Source organism: Hyaena hyaena, unplaced genomic scaffold, assembly GCF_003009895.1.
Source record: "Hyaena hyaena isolate Hyena2069 unplaced genomic scaffold, ASM300989v1 scaffold_1243, whole genome shotgun sequence".
In the NCBI taxonomy this organism is placed as follows: Eukaryota; Metazoa; Chordata; class Mammalia; order Carnivora; family Hyaenidae; genus Hyaena; species Hyaena hyaena.
In genome coordinates this window covers 437,098-457,846 of record NW_024081881.1, presented here as the reverse complement: position 1 = coordinate 457,846, position 20,749 = coordinate 437,098, and the positions used below count along the sequence as shown (strand labels likewise).

The 20,749-nt window shown below is 39.3% G+C and overlaps 1 protein-coding gene across 1 annotated transcript in view; it reads right to left on the bottom strand.

Annotated features, from left to right (window-relative positions):
- LOC120224782 (extracellular matrix protein FRAS1) overlaps positions 1-20,749 on the bottom strand; it is a 415,754-nt gene that overhangs the window by 12,925 nt on the left and 382,080 nt on the right. The window contains exons 59-64 of the mRNA XM_039223043.1: positions 14,295-14,500; positions 10,344-10,500; positions 8,203-8,403; positions 6,220-6,407; positions 4,305-4,580; positions 1,540-1,772 (exon numbers count right to left, since the gene is read on the bottom strand). Coding sequence (XP_039078974.1) covers positions 1,540-1,772; positions 4,305-4,580; positions 6,220-6,407; positions 8,203-8,403; positions 10,344-10,500; positions 14,295-14,500 — 1,261 coding nt within the window. The remainder of the gene's footprint in view (positions 1-1,539; positions 1,773-4,304; positions 4,581-6,219; positions 6,408-8,202; positions 8,404-10,343; positions 10,501-14,294; positions 14,501-20,749) is intronic.

Genomic DNA, 20,749 nt, shown 5'->3' with positions numbered 1-20,749 from the left:
CCCTTCCCTCATCACTTCTCAGCCCTTAGGTGCCTTTGTACCAGGACATCTGTAACTTATTCACATTGGCTGCTATGCCTTGTATGCTTTCTGACTGTTTATTTGCTTCCCCACAATGAGGACAAGGATCATTTCCTTCACTTCTTTTGCTTCTCCAGAGCATGTAGTATAAAATTCTAAATAAAATACGAGCTTAATAAATATTGGTTAAGACTGCGACACAACAGAACTGTACTTATGGGCTGCGTTATTTTCATTGTGCAAGTTTAAATTTTCAGCATGTTGATTGAGGGTGCCTTTGAGTTTTTACAGCTTGTCTCTTGGAACAAAAACCCAAGAGACATTTTTAAGAGGACTCAGTACCTTGGAATATGAACATGATGTCTCTTTTGCTAGGATGGGGTCAGTAGTGCCTGGGCACTTCTGCTACTGCTTTTTAACAAAAGTAAATCTTATTCAGTTAGAAAAAAGAAAGAATTTGCATATTCTTGGTTCCATATTTAAATCTTTTTTTCTTCATGCAAATGAACCCCTTTCTCTGAACTCAGTTGCTCATAAAGGCACGCACATAAATACCACAAGGTTTAATGAATATGTATAATATGCATGAATTGTTTTTCTGCTTGGCAAAAATGTAAGTATCCATTTCCATCAAAATCATGGTAGCGCAGGAAAAAACAAAAGCACGTGTGTCCAGTGATTTTCAGTTTATACAGTGTTATTACTCTGCTCACTAGATACTTAGCAAGTGTCTCTTGCTAAATATCATGTGTCTTAGCACTCTCAGGTGCTAAGAAGCACTGTCCCAGCCATAAGGAACCAAAAAAAAAAAAAAAGGAAAATCAAGGTCCCTCCCCTCCCTGTCTACTGTGGGGACAGACAGAGCATGAAGGGTAATAATGCTCAGCATGGGTGGCTGGGGAGCTCCAAGGGGGAGCTTCCAAATTAAACTGGAGAAGTTGACGGGGAGGATCTCGGGAAGGATGTCATAACCTAGGTGTAGTAGGACAGCAGGATTTAACTACGTTGAGTGGAAGCAGGGTGGGAGAGCTGGGGTCAGCAGTGGCAGCACGGCAAGGGCGCACAACACAAAAGAGAAGCCCTGGTGATTTGATTTGAGTTTGGTTCTCTGCGGGCGGACTGGCCGGTGAGAATGACAAGGTGAGGGACGTGAAGCTAAGAAGACAGGCAAGGGGCCAGTTTTAGGGGGACTTTGAAAACGTTAAATTTTTTTCTGAGGCATTTATCATCACTATTCTTTTTTAAGTATATATATTTTAAATATTTTTATTCAGTTTTGAGAGAGAGGGACAGAGGATTGAAGCAGGCCCTGTGCTGACAGCAGAGAGCGCAATGCGGGGTTCAAACTCACGAACGGCGCGATCTTGACCTGAGCAGAAGTTGGACACTTAACCAGCTGAGCCACCCAGGCGCCCCTCCACTATTCTTATTTTGCAGAAGCATCATTCACTGATCTGTCTCACCCAGAAAACACACAAAGGATAGCCCTCTCATTGTGGAAGGCGCCACTAGCCTGACCTGTTTGGATGCTCTTTGTGCTTGACGTCCAAGTATTTCAAGCTTGCGATGAAGGACTGAGCCTGGAAGCCTCTGGCTGTCCCCGCTACCACCGGGGTGTGGCAGATAGCACTGTCTGTTCCAATGGTTACAGTGTTGCTCCTTAGGGGGGTCCCCACATGGCCCACCTTGTCCACAGCCTTTGCCACACAACGCACGTGGAACCTCCGGCTGAAGTAAATGCTATCCAAGACCTACCAGGAAGAAAAAGGTACTTGAGACATGTGTTTCCTCTTTATTTTTTTTTTTTTAATTTTTTAAATATTTTTATTTATTTCTAGGCGAGAGAGAGAGACAGCGTGAGCAGGGGAGGGTCAGAGAGAGAGGGAGTCACAGACTGAAACAGGCTCCAGGCTCTGAGCTGGCAGTCAGCACAGAGCCCGACGCGGGGCTCGAACCCACGAACCGCGAGATCATGACCTAAGCAAAAGTCGGACGCTTAACCGACTAAGCCACCCAGGCGCCCCATGTGTTTCCTCTTTAAAAAGCTCCCTCACACTTTATCTTCTGGATGATATGACGCAACCAGTTTCTGGTACAAGGTTATCTGTGAAGACCACCCATCATCTGTTTGTTCATCCATCTATCCACTCATGTATTTATCTATTCATTCGCCACAAAACTGGTGACTTTCTCCCAGGAGCAGGCACTAGGGACGGAGCAGGAAGTACTTGTAGCCTAAGGCAGTATGTCAGGCAGTGAGCAAGTAGAGAGATATGGAGCCAGAGTCTAGAGATGACTAGTTACCAGTGATAGTATTGTTGTCTTTATATATTCGGTTCAACATAAGGACAGCTCCACCAGTTTTCAGCCCTTCCATTAAGACTAGTTGGTCTCTAAGTCATTTTGCTCTGGGCATAGTGTCAGGGATACAGAGGAGAGACGCTTTCTTCCCAGGGATTTTTATTTTTCTTTCTTTCTGACTGCTAGTCCCTCCCCAGCCCCCACCTACGGACCACACACATTGCAAAGGTTACAATAACCTGCAGGGTTGAAGTTGAGAACTTGGCCTCTGAAACCTACTGGCCTTTGGAGGTCTTTCAACAGATTCTTTCATGTTCCCAGACATAGAGAAGCCATTAGAATGCTTAACTCCATCTATGCAGAGGCAACGTGGGTCACCACAACTCTTTAGGCAAGGTGTGCATACACACAGGGAAGTACATAACAAGAAAAATTAATTAGTCGTTCTGTGTGTCATAGACCTCCCACAAAGCAATCATACAAACTTATAAATTCTACCCATGAAAACAATTTTCATTGAAGTCCATTAAAAATTAAAGAGGATTTTTCCATTAAAATTTTTTTAATTAGTTGCCAACGCTTTATTTATTTATTTACACATGGACTTAGTTCAGAAGGGATTTGAGGCATCTTACAAAAATGCACACAATACAATGGTATTAAATAAATAATTGAAGAAACAAAGATAGAGAGCAAAGGAAACTGGGGTAAAAGTATTAGTCACCAAGTCATTGCAAGAAGACAAACTGAAGCATAAAGTAAAATCATAAGTACCTGTTAAAAATGTATATTTGGCCCAAGTCAGACCAAACTGCGTTTATGGTTTTTGAAAAGAGAATTAGATACTTAATGAAACAATAAGCTATTAAGTCTTGCCATTGAAATTTTAAAAATTTATCAGATAGTTTCAATGGGAACTAGGTTATGTTGCAGAATAATTGATCTATTGGTCTTTCTGAATAAGCTGTGAGAAAAACAGTGGACATGAGTGACTGCTTTGTCCAGAGCTCCCCATTTTCTTCACATCTATGTGAAGTACTTACTAAAGTGGGAACAAGCTGAGAGTTGAATAGGAAAAAATCTAGAGAAATTCAGTCTGAAAGAAAGCTCTGATTTCCAAAATTATTAAGCACACTAATTTTAATAAAAAATTGTTGAGGGCTTACTATGTGCCAGATACTCAGCTGAGTATCTCCACTGCTTCCAGTTCGTCTCTGGGGAGAATGACGTCATTGGTGTTATGAACAGTCACTGCAGTGCACTTAAGTTTCTTAACGTTGGTCAAACCCTTACTCACTGTTCATTGCTCTCTGATGGTGGGTCTGGGGTCCCAACTCCTTGAGGACAGCAACTGCATAGTGAATTTCTTTTCATGTCCTCCTACAATTTTGAAAATGCTGATCACTCAGGAAACATTCTATCCTTCGTTTAATAACTGTGCCAAACCTACTGGTGTCGTCAACGTGCTGAGCATGTTGGGCTATAAAAATGTAGTAGAACCCTTGGTCCATGTCCTTAAGGAGTTTCTATCCTACTACTTATTGAATGATTGAAGAGATGTGGAAAAAAGTAATCATTAATTGTACCTACCTAGAATCTCTGACTTATGTTACCACCTATAGATCACTTTTGCATCTGATTCATGTCAAGTCGCTACGTGGAAGAAGTATTATTTTGCAGATCAGGAAACGGAGACTCAGGGAGGTTAAGTAATCTCTTAATATCACAGAGTTAAAAGTGGGCAGAATCAAGATTAGTAAACAGGTTGTCTGATTATCAGCTTGGATCTCTTTCCACTATAGCATATTACCTCTTCTTATATATAAGAATAAAAAAACCTGTGTATATACTGTGTACCTGCTCATTCATTTATTTTATTCCAAATGCCATGCAAGGACATTAAGGAATTTGACAGAGTTGTAGTGACACAGAAAAACACCAGTTTTCTCCCTATGCAACCAGACCCAGAACACTAGACTTACCATATGGTTGACACTGGTAAATGGTGTGTTGTCAGTGATGGTCTCAAAGGGAGAGCGAGCCCCATTGCCATCAGTGGGGGTGGCCACTTCCCAGCTGAACTGCACAGATGTTTGGTTGATGCCAGCCTCACTGCAGCGCTCCCTCATGACAGCATACTTGGGGAAATGAGAGTCACAGGGGGTGACACAAACCAGCGGGTAGCCTGGGGAAGGGGATTTCTTGACTCCTTCCTTGGTAACCTCTTCTACGTGGTCATAGTCGGCAAGTGTAACAACCTGCAAAGGAGCAACAAAGCCTCAGCCTGGGCTGGGTGTTGGGAAGCTCAGAGAGGTAGGGCTCCCCTCCCTAGAAATCCACAAGATCCCTTAACTGCTAGGGATTCTTTAAAATATAATGGAAGTCTTCACAGTGCCTCACCAGGCATCCCTAAAAGATACTACAGATCAGTGGTGAAGATCTTCCTTCTGCCTGTGCTAAAAATCTTTAGTATCTTGTTAATCTTATTCCTAAATCAGAACTCTATCACTCATGTGAAAAATACTTTCATTTTCATGCACACGGTCACTAAAGCTATATCATGAGTAACAGTTACTAGTTTAAAGTTGCATTAAAAAATATGATAAATGAAGCTGCATTAGGTTGTTAATGATACGCAATAGTATACTTGGCAAAACAAAAGTAAATAAAGGTAGTGTATTTCTTCCACGGCTGAATAAAAGACACATTTTGGAATGATGTCTAGCCAGGGGAGGTTAGAAGACTTATTCTGACTGCCTCAATATTATGGGTTAAATTTCCCTTGACAACCTCCAGGCATTTTCCTCCTAATTGTACAGTCAGTGTGTTCATTGCATACACCCCCAAAATGAGAAACTGGGTACTGTGCTTTTGCAAATATTTACCTCTATGCATGTGGCAAGTATGTAGGGTAATAAATATGGGGTAACCCAATGTTCATAGCAGCACTCTCCACAATAGCTAAAACATGGAAAGAGCCTAAGTGTCCATCAACGGACGAATGGATCAAGAAGATGTGGTTTATCTATACCATGGAATACTACATGGCAATGAGAAACAATGAAATCTGGCCATGTGTAGCAATATGGATGGACCTTGAGGGTGTTATGCTGAGCAAAATAAGTCAGGCAGAGAAGGACAAATATCATATGTTTGCACGTGTAGGAGGATTAGGAGGAACTTAACGGAGGAACAAGGGGGAGAAGAAGGGGGGAAATGGTGGGGGAAAGGGAGAGAGGCAAACCATGAGAGACTCTTGAATGCTGACAAAAACTGAGGACTGATGGATGTGGGGGGGAGGAGGGATGGGCATGGAGGAGGTCACTTGTGGGGATGAGCACTGGGTGTTATGTGGAAACTAATTTGACAATAAACTATTTGTAAAAATAAATAAATAAATATATATGGGGTAGCATTATATTTTTCCCTCCACTCTTCTAGGTCCCACCAAAGTCATGACAAGATCAATTGTATTGTATTTTCTGTGTTTATCACACTAAGGTATCAACATGGATTGGTCTCATTCTTATGTCAGAACAGGGTTCCTCATCCTTGACACTACCGACATTTGTGCCAAATAATTCTTTGTTGTTGGGGCTGTCCTGTGCATTGTAGGAAGTTTAGCAGCATTCCTGGCTCCTACCTATTAGATGCTAATAGTGCCTAGTGTGACAGTTGTGACAACCAAAAGTGTCATCAGGCATTGCCAAATGTCCCCCTGGAGAGGGTGGTGCAGGGAAGGGGTTTGGGAAGGAAGGAACACGTTGGCTCCTAGTTGAGAACCACTGTGTTAGAAAAATGAAGAAGTATAGCGCCAGAAGTCCTACTTCTCCCAAGTTCTCACCTACTAGTCACTAGGGTATAAAAGTAGTGATCCCTTTGGGTCAAGCAACTTACAATGGGTGGCGCCGGCAATATGAGACTCCCTGCTGCCTCTTGGTCTAGAATTGTCACTGTGGCAGTGGTCACATCACCAAGAACTGCTTCCACTGGGTCATCTGGGCCAAGGACTAGGGAGAAAGATTCATGCCATTCCCGATCTTCATTGGACAGGATCTCGACTTTGAAAAAGATATGATCCACACCTTCACCAAGGACAGAACAAAAAGAGAGCAAAGGTTCTCATTATGTAACTTCACTAAGACAGTGCAGGTTGGCATTGCTGAGACTTCATGTTAAACAACGTCCTTTCCTTTTAGAGGTTTTCTATAAATACAGTGGCTGCTAATCACTTTAGTCCTATCTCAAGTGAGAAATCTATTTTATAGACCAAATTCCACCTGTGGCTCAGTATTGCAGATTTACTATTCAATGCCATTATGAGAATTAATGGCCCCTGCCTGACACTAGCTGGTAGTAATAAAAATCTATGATCCAAAATACACTCCACCCTGGCTATGAGGGTTTTTTGCTTAATTTTTCCTTCCCCTTTATACTTAGGCACGAGCTCCTGTGTGGAGGTGAGTGCTTGCACACAGACACCCTTCAGAGCTGTCCTGAGAAACAGTACCTCAAAGACTTCTTACCAGGTAATCGCCACAAAGACGATAACATAAAGGTTTGGCAGCCTGGAGCGAGGAGGGTGAGAGCCTTAGAAACTCCTTTCCTTTCCAATAAAATGATTCTCTGAGGGTGCAAATTATCTCTGGTGGTAGTTAAGGTTCCCTTCTTCCTCTCCTATAAACTCCTGAACTAGGTTACTTCCAAGATCTATCTTTTCTCCAGATGCTTATGCAGAAAAGGAAAAAGTAAAGATGTGTGAAAGAATAGCCCTTTTGTGGAGGTGGAGGAAGGGCATGTACCTTTCCAGCAAACACTAACCAGATGCACATGAGATGAAGCCAAAAGCCCATTAAAACTCCAGTGGAATGTAAGACATCAGAGACTCCTCCCTCTTCATTTCTGGGGAGTCACTTCCTTCCCCCACTCACCAAGACATCTCAAAGGGACTTCTACCACTCTTGCCCACTTCTGGTTGCATTGCAAATGGCACCAGGATCTGCACCAATCTTTTCACCTTATATTGCTCCAGAAAGTTCTGTGACAAAAGCTAGCATATAATTCAACTCCTTCTCCATCTCATTCTTCCCATCAAATTAATATATCTGATAGTTAAACAGCTAGCTGTGACCTGAATCCCATCTCTCTCTTCCCTGACTCATTTCTATAGTTCTCTCTCTCTCTATAGTAAACCTTTTTTGGAAGTCTCATAACAGAGTTTCCTGTCTCTTAGCAGATATTAAACCACTGGAGCACAGAGACTGTGCATTCTGGATTTTAGTAATCCCGGAAGGTCCCAGCACACTGGTTTGTACCAATGTTTGTTGGATGATGGTAGTCATGTTTATTCTTTTACAATCAACTCCATCTGTTACTCAACCAAATCATAGGCTAACAATAACAACAAAATCCTTTTAAGTGAGCCAAAATGCCAAGGATGTTCTGAAGTAAGGGGTCCCCTTTATTCTTTTTACAGAAAAATGCCATTTTTAAAATTTTTTTTTTTTTGATTTTGATTTATTTCTAGGAGAGAGAGAGAGACAGTGTGAGCAGGGGAGGGTCAGAGAGATAGGGAGTCACAGACTGAAACAGGCTCCAGGCTCTGAGCTGGCAGTCAGCACAGAGCCCGACGCGGGGCTCGAACCCACGAACCGCGAGATCATGACTCAAGTGAAAGTCAGACGCTTAACCGACTAAGCCACCCAGGCGCCCCGAAAAATGCCATTTTTTAAAAGATTCCTATAATATCAAATGTGTACTTCATGCTTAATAAACACTACCGTTTTCCTCTTTTATTTTTCTGCTCATCCATTTCTTCAAATACAAGATATTTGCCTCCTATTATGTAAAACCCACAGACTGGGATTGGCATTCAATTACCGGGACTGAATTTTAAGACTCGGCTCTTTGGGTAATAATCCACCCCAGATTGGGCAGACCCATCGCGTGTGCTGCAGCGGATCTTGGACGTCCTGTTCTGATCCCCTCTTCGGATCACCTTTATATTCAGGACAGCTATGGCATCTGGCCCTGAGGGTTCCCGAACTTGATATGCAGCTTCTTCAAACTCAATGGTAGGGGCTAAGGAACGGGATTAGAAAAACAAGAGCCAGTTAGAAAAACAAGAGCCAGTACAAAGGATTTCCACCCTGATGAAAGCACCTTATAAAGACAAGCGGGAGTTTTCCACATTAGTAAACAATACAAAGGCACAATGGCTTACGTTATAAAAATCAGTTTTTACCTCGCAGCAAAGCTTTGGAAAAGGAATTTATTCATGATTCTGCAAGAGTTCTCACCAGTTTCTTATTAAAAACAGGGTAGTAGGGGAAATATTTTTAAGAATTTGAAATGCATTATCTCCAAGTTTCTGTCTGGGCATTACAAGGCACAAAATGTTTTTAAATTCACACACTTTATCAAGGGACTGAGACAGAGTAAACCCTTGGAAAATACTTACTGACCAATGGCATGAATCAACTCTTCTTCGTTTATGAGATATGAATTTCTAAGCTTTATAATTTATCTCATTTATACATGACCTAAATTTCCCAAGTCCATCTCCCATCTCTGATCTTCTGGGTCTTTCCTCCCAGGGCCCTATGTCTCTCACCCTTAACTTTTCCTAACTTCTTACAGGTTATTTAATTAAGAATGAGTAGTTTTAATGGAGAACCCAAGACTTCCTAACCCATCCTGGTTTGAGGTGCTATTCTCATCGCTATGAAATGATTAATATGTTGGCTTTTTAAAAATTTTCAAATTGTGTCTTCTTTTCTATTGTATTCTCATAGGGAAGGGTCAGGTGGTGGTGGTGGTGGATATAGTGAAATAAAAAATGGGATCATTGAGAGCAATTACAGATTTTATACCATTTCTAATATACTATAATATTTTGGAAAAATTTCTAGAGTCTCTCTTCATTCCCTTCTTTATCTTCAGGAAGTAAATTCTTGTTAATTGTAGAAGATAAGCTTCATTGGAACTGTGCAGTTTTTAACAAATGCCCTTTGTAACTTAGGAGTGTTTCTTATTACCTCTTGAGCCTCAATCACTAGATTTCTGTGTGACCAAGAGAGGCTAACTTCAGGATCTGAACCTGAGTCTTGTTAGGTTAAGGACCAATTCAACTTCAAGGCTGGCTTTTCTTATTTTACCCAATGTCCAAGTTAGTCCCCAGTTTTATATTCAAAACTCTTTAGTCTCACTGACTCTCATGTAGATTCTAGAATCTGACAAAATAAGGTTTACAACCAGTTTTGCTGCTTTTAGCTGTATAACTAAAAGTATAAATTATATAAATTTGCTGATATTCAATTTCTTCACTTAGAGGGATAGTAAAATCTACCTTACTATCAGGATAAAATGAAATAAGGTAAAATAATATGCTTAGCATGGATTTTGGTATATAGTAAATATTCAGTAAAAATGATGATTACTATTTGTAATATTATCTATTCCCTCATTAAAATATCTATTTAAATAAAACCATTATGTCCCAATTTGAAACAGATTTGGTTTTGTTTTCCCTAGTGCCTGGGTCATTCTTTGCTGACACTTGACTAAAGAATTTAAGATTTTTTAGGTTAATAGGCCAAATCAATTAGAAAAAAACAGAGAAATTAGACTTTTCCAGGAAGGTGGCAGTGTTTAAATTAGTTCATTGGATTCAACTGATTCTGACTTCATTTCCAACCTTGGTCCTGAACTGCAGCAACTTAAATAGTTTCTATTCTCTGTCTGTCTTAGCATCTCTGTTCTAGCTTGTAACTATATTCATCCCTCATCTCTTGGCAATGTGGTAGGGAATAATGAGATTAAAAATACCTATAAACTTAGTGGAACCGTGTAGAGGATGATCACTTGCTGCCAACAGTTTATATAAATACTCTGAGACTGTTATCAGTAGGCACTTTTATAGTACTTTCATTTTTAGAAAAACACCTATAATTACATTATTAGTAAAACATCAGTTCATGTTCTATCAACCAAAGATAACTAAAGACTATATCTTCTGTTACCATCTTCATCATTGGATATGGTGATGGTGGCCATGTTATTCTTCCCAACTCTGGCTCCACTCCAGTGATTTCCAAGAGGATGGCTGAGGTAGACCCTGAATTGTTCCTCAGGCTCAAACATGGAGTCATCATGGATAGAGACAGTACAGTTCTTCATCTAGAGCCAATGTCATAAGAGAGATTAACATTTGCAGTAAAAAAAATCAGTAATTTGCTTGATTTTCCTAGAAAATGATTTTTCTCCTTTGTAGCATCAATGGGCCAACACCAATTCAAAATGATCCAAACGATTTCATTTGTAAAATAGAATGTTTAAATCTAATAGTTCATGCCTGACTGGGACATACCAACATGTGGAGTTTTGTATTAAAACATTCCAAACTACTCTGAATGATCGGTCATGAGTTATGAAAAACAAGATCAATAAAACAACCCACTTCAATGCACTTATAGGAAATTTGTGTGCTTTCCCAGATCAGACCAATGAGTATGTACGTGTTATGAAAGGTAAATTTCCTATGATGAAGTTTGAACATATGGATTAGGCTTCCTGGGGAGCTAAACAATGGTCCTTTCCCTTGGCAAAAATGGAATAGTTTTTTTTTTTTTTTTAATGTTTATATTTATTTTTGAGACAGAGAGAGACAGAGCATGAGTTGGGGAGGGCCATAGAAAGGGAGACACAGAAACCAAAGCAGGCTCCAGGGTCCAAGCTGTCAGCACAGAGCCCCATGCGGGGCTTGAACTGGTGAATGTGAGATCATGACCTGAGCCGAAGTTGGACGCTCAACCAACTGAGCTACCCAGGTGCCCTGGGAATAGTTTTATAAGGAATTCAGAAAGGCTTCTTGTTAGGTTGAAGATACTTTCAATGCTGCCGAACTCTCAAATGTGTTGCCAAATGGTATCTCATCTAAAAATTATTGAATCCTGAAAGTCTGAGAATACAATCTAAATCCCTGTTTGATGTAAAGAAATCAAGTGCTTTTCACACTGAATATTCTCTATGGAGGACTATATTCTTAAGAAAACAGAAAATAGTTATGCTGAGCGAAATAAGTCAGGCAGAGAAGGACAAATATCATATGTTTGCACGTATAGGAGGATTAGGAGGAACTTGACGGAGGAACAAGCGGGAGAAGAAGGGCGGAAATGGTTGGGGAAAGGGAGAGAGGCAAACCATGAGAGACTCTTGAATGCTGACTAAAACTGAGGACTGATGGATGTGGGGGGGAGGGGAGGATGGGCATGGAGGAGGGCACTTTGGGGATGAGCACTGAGTGTTATGTAGAAACTAATTTGACAATAAACTATTTGTAAAAAAAAAAAAAAAAAAAAATTGCTACCTTGACACCAAAAAAAAAAAAAAACAACAACAACAAAAAACAAAAAAAAAAAAAAAAAAAAAGAAAACAGAAAATAAGGCCAAAACATTTTAGATGATGCAGTAGCTTTAATAGTAGAGTCATGTGATATGAAGTGGGATTATTTTTACTTGAACTATTTTAAATCCAGTCCACTGCTACATTGTAAAGGATCTGTGGGTATAAATATGTTTTGCTCTCATACTTCTGAGGTCATACTAAATGGAAGAAAATCCTGTGGACATTTATATGTAGCTTGCTAACCTGGTATTAAGCCCCTGAAGAACTTTCTTTTTTGCTTGATAAAAGGCATAAATTTAGTAGTGACTCTTCAGGATATCTTTTTTAAAAAGGACATTATCATGAAGGACAAGTTTCAAAGACAAATTGCTTAGCAAGCAAGAGAAAATGAAAATTCCAAAGTGTGCTTACAAATAATGATAGATTGTCATGTGGGTAACATATAGATGACTAGACTGTATTTTCTTAATAATTTTATTAAATTATAAACTGTCTCTTGGATAGGCAGAGAATCCTCTTTTGAACTTAAAACAAATACAGACATGTAGACTCAAAGCTGAAGATTATATCTATAGTATTTGTGTGTGTTTTTAAACACATGTTTCAACCTGCCATCAGTAAAATTCCCATAAAATATATAACTAAGACAGGCTTCTATGAGTCATGAATCTATAAAAGACCACGAGTCTCAGAGAAGGAAACTGTAACTTTTTTTTGGTAGCAAAGATGAACAGAGGGAGAATCTGCAGTGACTTGGGACAGGTAAGATCTTCTAATACTAAACTTCAAGGGGACTAATCATAAGGCCAAAATTTGATATATTTGACTATACCAAAATTGAAAACTTATGCTCAACTAAGAACACTGTGATCAAAGATGTGACAGAATGGAAAAATATGTTTACAATATCTAAAATGTCTACAACTGGCAAGGAATTAATGTTTAGAATATATAACAAAGACTGTAAATTGGTAAGAAAAAGACAGCAATACTATAATAAGGAACAAAGGATAAACATATTTACATAAGAGGAAACCCAAGAAGCTACCAAGCATATAAAATGGTAGTAACTGGAGGAATGCAAATTAAAATGAGATGTAGCTTTACACATATTAGATTAGCAAAAAATTCAAAAGGGAGTAATGCTAGGTGTTGGAGATGATGTAGGATTATAGTAACCTTCATGCTACTGCTAGTGACTTTCTGGAAAGTATCCTGACACTATTTTCTCAAATTAAGCACATACATGGCTTGTGGCCCAGCAATTTTGCTGCTGAGTGTATATCCAAAGGAATTCCCACTCAGGTCTATAACTGGATATGCATGAGGATATGCATTGCAGCATTATTTGTGATAGCTGAGTGTTAGGAGGTGACTGGGTGCTATCTCTGAGGTTCCTCACAGTCTATTGTTGACAGTATATGGTTAAAATGTACTAAATGCACATTATGAAATTCACTAACTCAGCAACAGATTAGATGTGCACATAAGTGATTGGATATATATTAAATCATCTTACTGAGTAAACACAGTAAAAGTTTGAAAAGGATATAACATAGTAGCAGTTTTATAAATTAACAACTATGAATATAAAATGATAAGCATTTTTAAAGGACAAATACAAATTAAGAGATACACATTAAATGCAACACATTGATGAGTTCTGAGGTAGGAGATGGAATGTTGCTAGAGAATAGGTATAAAATAAATAAACAAAATAAGAGAAGGGCCTTGAAATGACAAATGAGGAGGTACAAGTTACTCAATCATTTGAAACTGATATCCAAAAAATGGACAAATGTGATTCTCATTTAATATACACTTTGATATATACTTGGTTGCAGGCTTTGATTTTTTTTAAGTTTATTTATTTATTTTGAGAGAGAGAGAGACAGAGAGAATGAGCAGGGGAGGGGTAGAAAGAGAAGGAGAGAGAGAATCCCAAGCAGGCTGTTAGCACAGAATCCAATACAGGGCTCAAACCCACAAACTGTGAGATCATGACCTGAGTGAAATCAAGAGTTGGATGCTCAACCCACTGAGCCACCCAGGCTCCCCTGAGTCTAATGCAGCCATTTACTGATGGGAGTTTCTCAGGAGTTTCTATGCCCATGTGCATGTACATTGCTAAGAAGAGAACACTCCACTGCTCAGTGTCTGCCTATTTGGTCTGATACTTTTGGTTCTATACCAGAATGTATGTTGCCCTGAGACAGGGGCCCAGGTATTAAAGAATTGTCTTTTCTTCCTCTAGGTAACATTGGTAGTGTGTTCATCTCTAATGTAGTTGCAAATTAAGAGAGGCCTCACTCATTTGATTTTGCCAAATTCCAAAATAGTTATATATCGTTTATATTCCTAGCTCAACCAATGATTTATGTATTTGGTTGTAAGTAGGGTACAAAGAAGACAGCCACATAGGACAGATGACACTATTCTAAAGAGTATCAACTAGTAAAAGCATTCATAGGATGATCAGAATTTGTCAAACTGACTTCATTATGGACAAATAAAGCCATCAAGGAAAAAGAGAATCTGATCTTTCAGCCATCATGAATCCACTTACTTTTTCCCCTTTCAGAAATGTAATCCTTGAGGAGTCTGCATTTCTTCTCTCCTCAAAGTCCTCCATGACCTGAGCTGAATGGCTCTGAGTATAGCACCTCACTGAGGACTCATAGCTCAGGTCTCCACTCCGAATGATGGGTACCTGCAGGACACCCTCCTTCTCCTTCACTAGCAGCAAATCCTTGCCGAACTGCATGCTGGGCACTGAGGGAGCAGAAGGAAAGATGGAGGCATCATTACTACGAAGTAAAGGGAAGGTAGCCACAGCCCTCAGCAGCCCTCAGTGGCCCTCAGCGGCCCTCAGCAGCCACTTGGCAGGAAGAGTCTTCAAAAGGCTATCACAGGCTGCCAAATCAGAGATTCTAAGTGGATTTCAAGGCATGACTGTTCCCAAGGCAAGGGAACTGCTTCCACTGTTGAGTATGCTTCCAATGAAATAGAATCAATCAATTCTGCACCTGTTTTCTCTCAGCTTCAGGGTGCAGTCCCCATCTCAAATGCAGATGAGTAATGCAAGTAAAGAAATGAGCTAGGTATAAAAAAACTTTTTGATTGAGACTTGAATATGCAAAAAAAGTTTGCTTTCCTTCTGAGGCTACGAAAACAAAGGGAACAGTGCAAGCCTCATGATAAATGGCCACTTGCATTGGTCCTGGGACAGGGAAACAGTAGGGAAGAGTAGGGACATTGATAAAGAGGAAAGTGCAGGCCCTTTTAAAGGGGGTCACCCCTCAGCTTCAGTCTTTTCTTGGCAGATATCTTATTTTCAGATGAAGCCAGAAATCTGGATTTGTATGTTGTATCTCCTAAATTTTTAAAAAAGTAATCAGTTACAATAGTAAAAAGAAACTCCATATAAGTAGACCTCTTTGGACCAAACAAAAGACATCCACATGCTGAATTTGGCCAGTGGGGCCCCAGTTTGTGATTACTACTATAGAATCACCTTTTCTTTTATAGCTCACATGGTCTCATTTGATTTTAGGAAAGGACCAGGGCCAAATTGTGGTTAAAAACATGTGCTCTATAGTAAAGAGCCCTGAATTTCCATCCCAGCCCTACTGCTTATTAGCTGTATGATATACAGCTGTATGAGTTTTTTTTTAAATATGTAAATTGGAAATATTACTATCCAACTTGTAGAATTGTTGGAAGGCCTGAATTTAATGAAATACTGTATGCATGGTGCTCAACACAGTTATCTGACATCTCACAGAAAATCAAATTTTGGTAGGAATTATATTATGATTTGTATTGCCCCCAACTCCGGGCTTCTCAATAAGAAGAATTATTTTTTTCTCCTTACTTTCTACAATGGTTAGAATAATGTTCCACATTAAGATGTGTCCTCTTCTGAGACCGACATCTTGTTGATTGCTGGCTATTTATTTCTTAATGAACCATACAGAGAGGTAGTCCCTCCAGTCACATGCCACTCCTGTGGCAGAAGCTGACTCTAATGCTGGAGGCTACTATTTCCCTGCTGTGTCTTGCATATGCCCAGCCAACCCTGAAAGGAACTGAAAGGCGAAGACCCAGCATTGGCAAATCAATATGTAAAGAGCTCTGTTTGCCCCTAACTTGCCCACTGCTCAGAACTGTTGGCACTAGCAAAAACAAAGCAAACTCCTTATCTAAGCTAAACCTAATAGTTACTGCTTACTACCGAAGGAAAACCCAGAAGATGTTTCTTAAAAGAAAAATACACCTAAAGGAAAAGTAACAACTTTGGCATTAGAACCCAAACATGATCCATTTAGGGTTCTGTCATCCTGTGAAACAGTCTGTACTGTTAAAAGGTGGGTGGCAATGACGACCTAGTATAGAAGGACAAGAAGGAAACTTGGTGGCAGGTAAATGGTAACACAAGCCGGGAAGCTTTTCAGCTCATGACAGATTATCTAAAGCTTTGGACTGATTTTTCTTGCAGGCCCAACAGGCATCAAGCCAGATGAGAGTTCAAAATGAAAACGGTAATGTTTGGGTTTTGTCATGTATTCATCAACCCAAAATTCTTCTTGAGCTGTGAAAGACTCCTTTTTTCCCTCCTTAATAAGATACTAAACTGAATTCACTCCTTTCCCTATCTGGAAAAAGGAGAGAGAGAAAGAGAAGGGAAGTAGGTGAACATGTGTCATGATCATCTGCTTGCCAGGAATGGTCTCTGCCTTTATGGATTCCCTAGACTGGTGGAGACTGAGGCAAGAGACAATGGAAAGACAATAAAGTGGGATCTGCAATAGATTTGTGCACACTGGTTTATGACACACAAAGGAAAGGCCCAGCCCAAGTCAGGCACTATGTTAAGGGCTTCCATACGTGTCATCCTCTTAACTCCTCAACCGTAAGTAGGAACTGTTCTCAGGAAGTAGGAGCACTATTCTCAGTTCTGCCTGAATGCAGATTCCTTCTCCTTCCACAGCAAAGAGGTGCCTGACCATGAAATGGTGATTCCTCATGGGGGTTCACAGGCTTGCACTAGGTATAGTACATTTACTGTCAGCACATTCATCATACACAGCACAGTCTACAGTTATCTCCTTATTGGTGTTACAGTCTTACATCCTGAAATAAACTGCAGGACTCTGCTCTCTGCTCCGCTGTAACCCACACAGTGCTGGGCACCAGTCTAGGACTAGAAAATGTGTGCTAAATGCTGTTAATCACTAATCTTCTCAGTAATTGACAAAGTAGGTGCAAATGCCACACCCTGAAATTTGAGGGCCTCTTTATGGGCAATGCTTAGATGAGAGATTTAGGAGAACTCCTGCTTCCTGTTCTCTTGAGTTAGAGTAGGTAGGATATAGTGCATACACAGAGGTGTGATAAGATCACGGCTACAAGGCCTTTCATGTCTTGCTCAGTACTCCTCCGGTCCATACTGAAGTCTAACTTCAGGTGCTAGGGAAGAAGAGGAAAGTGAAAATAGGAAAATGTTTTGAGATGAGCTACTTAGATGACTCAAGGCCCCGAGATCACCCCATGGAAAAAGATGAAAGACTGATGACTTTGGAAGGCTGAAAGTTGACTTCATAAAGATACTCAGTGATACCAAACATCTAAAACTGCAAAAAGTCAACATGGTAGGGTATAAAACCAGAAGATGGGATTTGAATAGAAGAGACCTGGGTTTTAACTCTGGCCCCATCACCTCCTCTCCATATGATCTTGGACATCAACCTGTTTCACAAACTGAAGAGCTGGTAAAGATTAGAGAGAAGGGAAGACCTTTCTACCTTACAATGTGCACATGGAAGAAACTCAGTAAAAGCCAGCAATTGCTAGGAAGAAGGATAGCCAATAGACAGAACCGCTGAACACTACAATGCGTTATTGAAATAGGTTTGGGGATTTCTTTCCGGGGATAAATCCTTGACTAAATATAGTTTGTTGTAGCCTCCCTGAAAGATGAGAAATATTTTAACATATTCATTTTCTAAGTTTGCAACACTAATGTTCATCAATAAAGCATGAAGAAAAATCCAAATGAAATCTTTTCTGTAAATCTTGGGCAATGAGTTTTGTATGTGTTATTGGAGTCCCACTGGCGAGTGTGATAAATTATAGATGTGTCAGGAAGAAAATAAATTAACATGTAATAAAATCTACTGTGTGACAGGTACAATGGTAGATATTTTCACATATTTTATCTAATTTAATCCTTATAATAACCTTATAAGGTAGGTATTTTCATTATTTACAGATTAACAAAATGGGGCTCACTAACCTTATGTTGCTAATCTAAAGCCAAAAATTTAAAAAGTGGTAGGGCTGGAATTATGTTTTAGGTCTTCTGATTTTGCCTTTCCTTTCCACTTCATCAGAAGGAAATTACCTACCTTTCATGCAAAAGCATGAAAATATTCTATTTTCAAGAACAAAAAGGATAACTGAATTTCTTTCTTCTTTTCAGTGAATAAAGAACAAAAAACATATTCCACAGGTTCTACTACTGCACCAAACAGGACTATTTAGTGTAGTGCAAAGAGAATGAACTTGAAACCAAAAACTAAGAATACATGCTGGTCCCTCTCTGTATGAGATTTCAGGTGTTCACTCCCCCAATTCCAGTCTCATTATCTACAAAATGGAAACAAGAAGAAAACCATGAGATTATGAGCAAATGAAACGTCTAGAACATCACTCTTTGAACTCTCAGGTAACATGCAATATAAAATAGTCTAATTGTTATAATCTTGTTCACAGTTAAAAAGTGACCAACTTAAAACTAAAAAACTTCCAGAAGAAAACACAGAGAAAATACCTTTGTAACTTTCGGTCAAGCAAAGACTTCTTAGCTACAATATTAAAAGCATAATCCATAATAAAATTATTGATAAATGGGACTATTTCAAAATGAAAACCTATTGCCTTTTGAAAGAACAAAACACAAGCAACAGATTGGGAGAAAATAATTGCAAAACACAATTATTTGTCCAGAATTTATAACAACGCAATAACAGAGGGGGGAAACAACTCAATTACAAATGGAGGAAATATCTGAATCATACTTTGCTAAAGAAGATATATTGATGGCAAGTAAACACCTGAAAATATCTCAGTGTCATTAAGGAAATGACTTTCAAACCTTGAGACACCACTATCCATCTAGGAGGATAACTAAAAAGAACTCACAGAAACCTGACAACACCAGATCCTGGTGAAGGTGTGGGGCAACCAGAATTCTCACACACTGTGGGTGGTAATACAATATAGTCCCAACCACTCTGGAAAACAGGTTGGCAGTTTCTTAATGTACAATCCAGCAACCCCACTCCTAAGTACTTACTCCAGAGAAATAAAAATCTATATTCACACAAAAAGCTATAATATGCCAACTTTTATAGTCATTCCAGTCATATTCTATGACTGGCATGTGTCTATTCATGCCAAAGCTGGAAACAACTCAAATGTCATTCAACAGATGAATGGATAAACAGATGAATGGATAAATAGGTGACTGGATAAACTAGTGAATGGATAAACAAACTACAGTACATCTGTATATTTGGAAACTACTCCACAATAAAGGAAATGAATTACTTATATATGTAACAACATGGATGATTCTCAAATGCAATATTCTAATGAAAGAAACCAGATACAAGATGCTATATTAAATGATTCCAATTATATGATATTCTGCAAATGGCAAAACTGTATGGGCAAGAAACTGTCAGTGGTTGCCAGGGCTTGATATGGGGAAGAGGCTGACTACAAAGGGGCATGAGATAATTCTAGAGGGTATTAAAACTGTTCCACATTTTGACTGTGGTGCTGGGCACACCACTGTGTGCATCTGTCAAAATGCATAGAACTGTACACTAAAGAGGGTAAATTTTAAATTTACATACGTTAGATCTCAACAAACCTAGGTACAAAAATAAGATATCATTTTTGGACATCTGCTTTATATACGCATGAATATGCATATATGTGTATTATATGTATGCATATGTTTTATTTCTCTTGAAGGTACACACAATAACAACAACAATGAAACTGGTTAAAACAGTTGTCACTAGGACAACCAGAGGGCTAGGAGACAGGGTAGAAGGTAGACTTAATTTTCATAATGTACCCATTGTCATTTTTTAAACTATATAAATAAGTAAATTACTTAAAAATAACTGAAAGCATTAAGGATTACCCTGCTGGCTTCCTGTTCCTTTTTCAGTGACTTTTCAGTCATGGAAAGAGTTTAATTATGGGCTCTATCGTCAACTATAGGGGATGCTAATGAAGATCCTTCTGCATTAGATAGAAAGTTTGACCAGATCTTCTTTCCCAGCTCCAGCATCTGACAATTCTTTTTTTTAAAAAAATGTTTATTTATTTTTAAGTGAGAGAAAGAGAGAGAGCACACACCCACAAGTGGGGGAGGGGCAGAGACAGAGGGAGACACAGATTCTGAAGCAGGCTCCAGGCTCTGAGCTGTCAGCACAGAGCCCATGAGCCATGAGATCGTGATCTGAGCCAAAGTTGGCCACTTAATGGACTGAGACACCCAGGTGCCCCTAGCATTTGATGATTCTAAATTTCACCAATTCTTCCCAAGAAATAACTGTCCTTTCTTGGTCATCCGGCTGTTAATTAGGTTAGCTCTTCAGTGGCGACTGATATTTTGTTCATATACTTGTGTCTATTCATTCCTGTACATCATCCACAGGACTGCCAGTGTCAGTTTCCTCTAACAAAAATCACACCACTCCTCTACTTAGAAGTACTCCTCTCTGCTTACAGATTCCTTAGGCTGCAACATAAGACTTTTTCAAACTGGACTCCAACCTGTCTTTCCATTTCATTTCCTGTTATTCATCTGCCAGGTTTAAAGCAAAAGTAAGCATCTCACTGTTTTCCAAATGTCCATCTTTGAAATTTTTATACCTTATATATACTATATCTGTCCATTTGACAAAACGTTATTACCCATTAGATAAACCTCTATTGCAC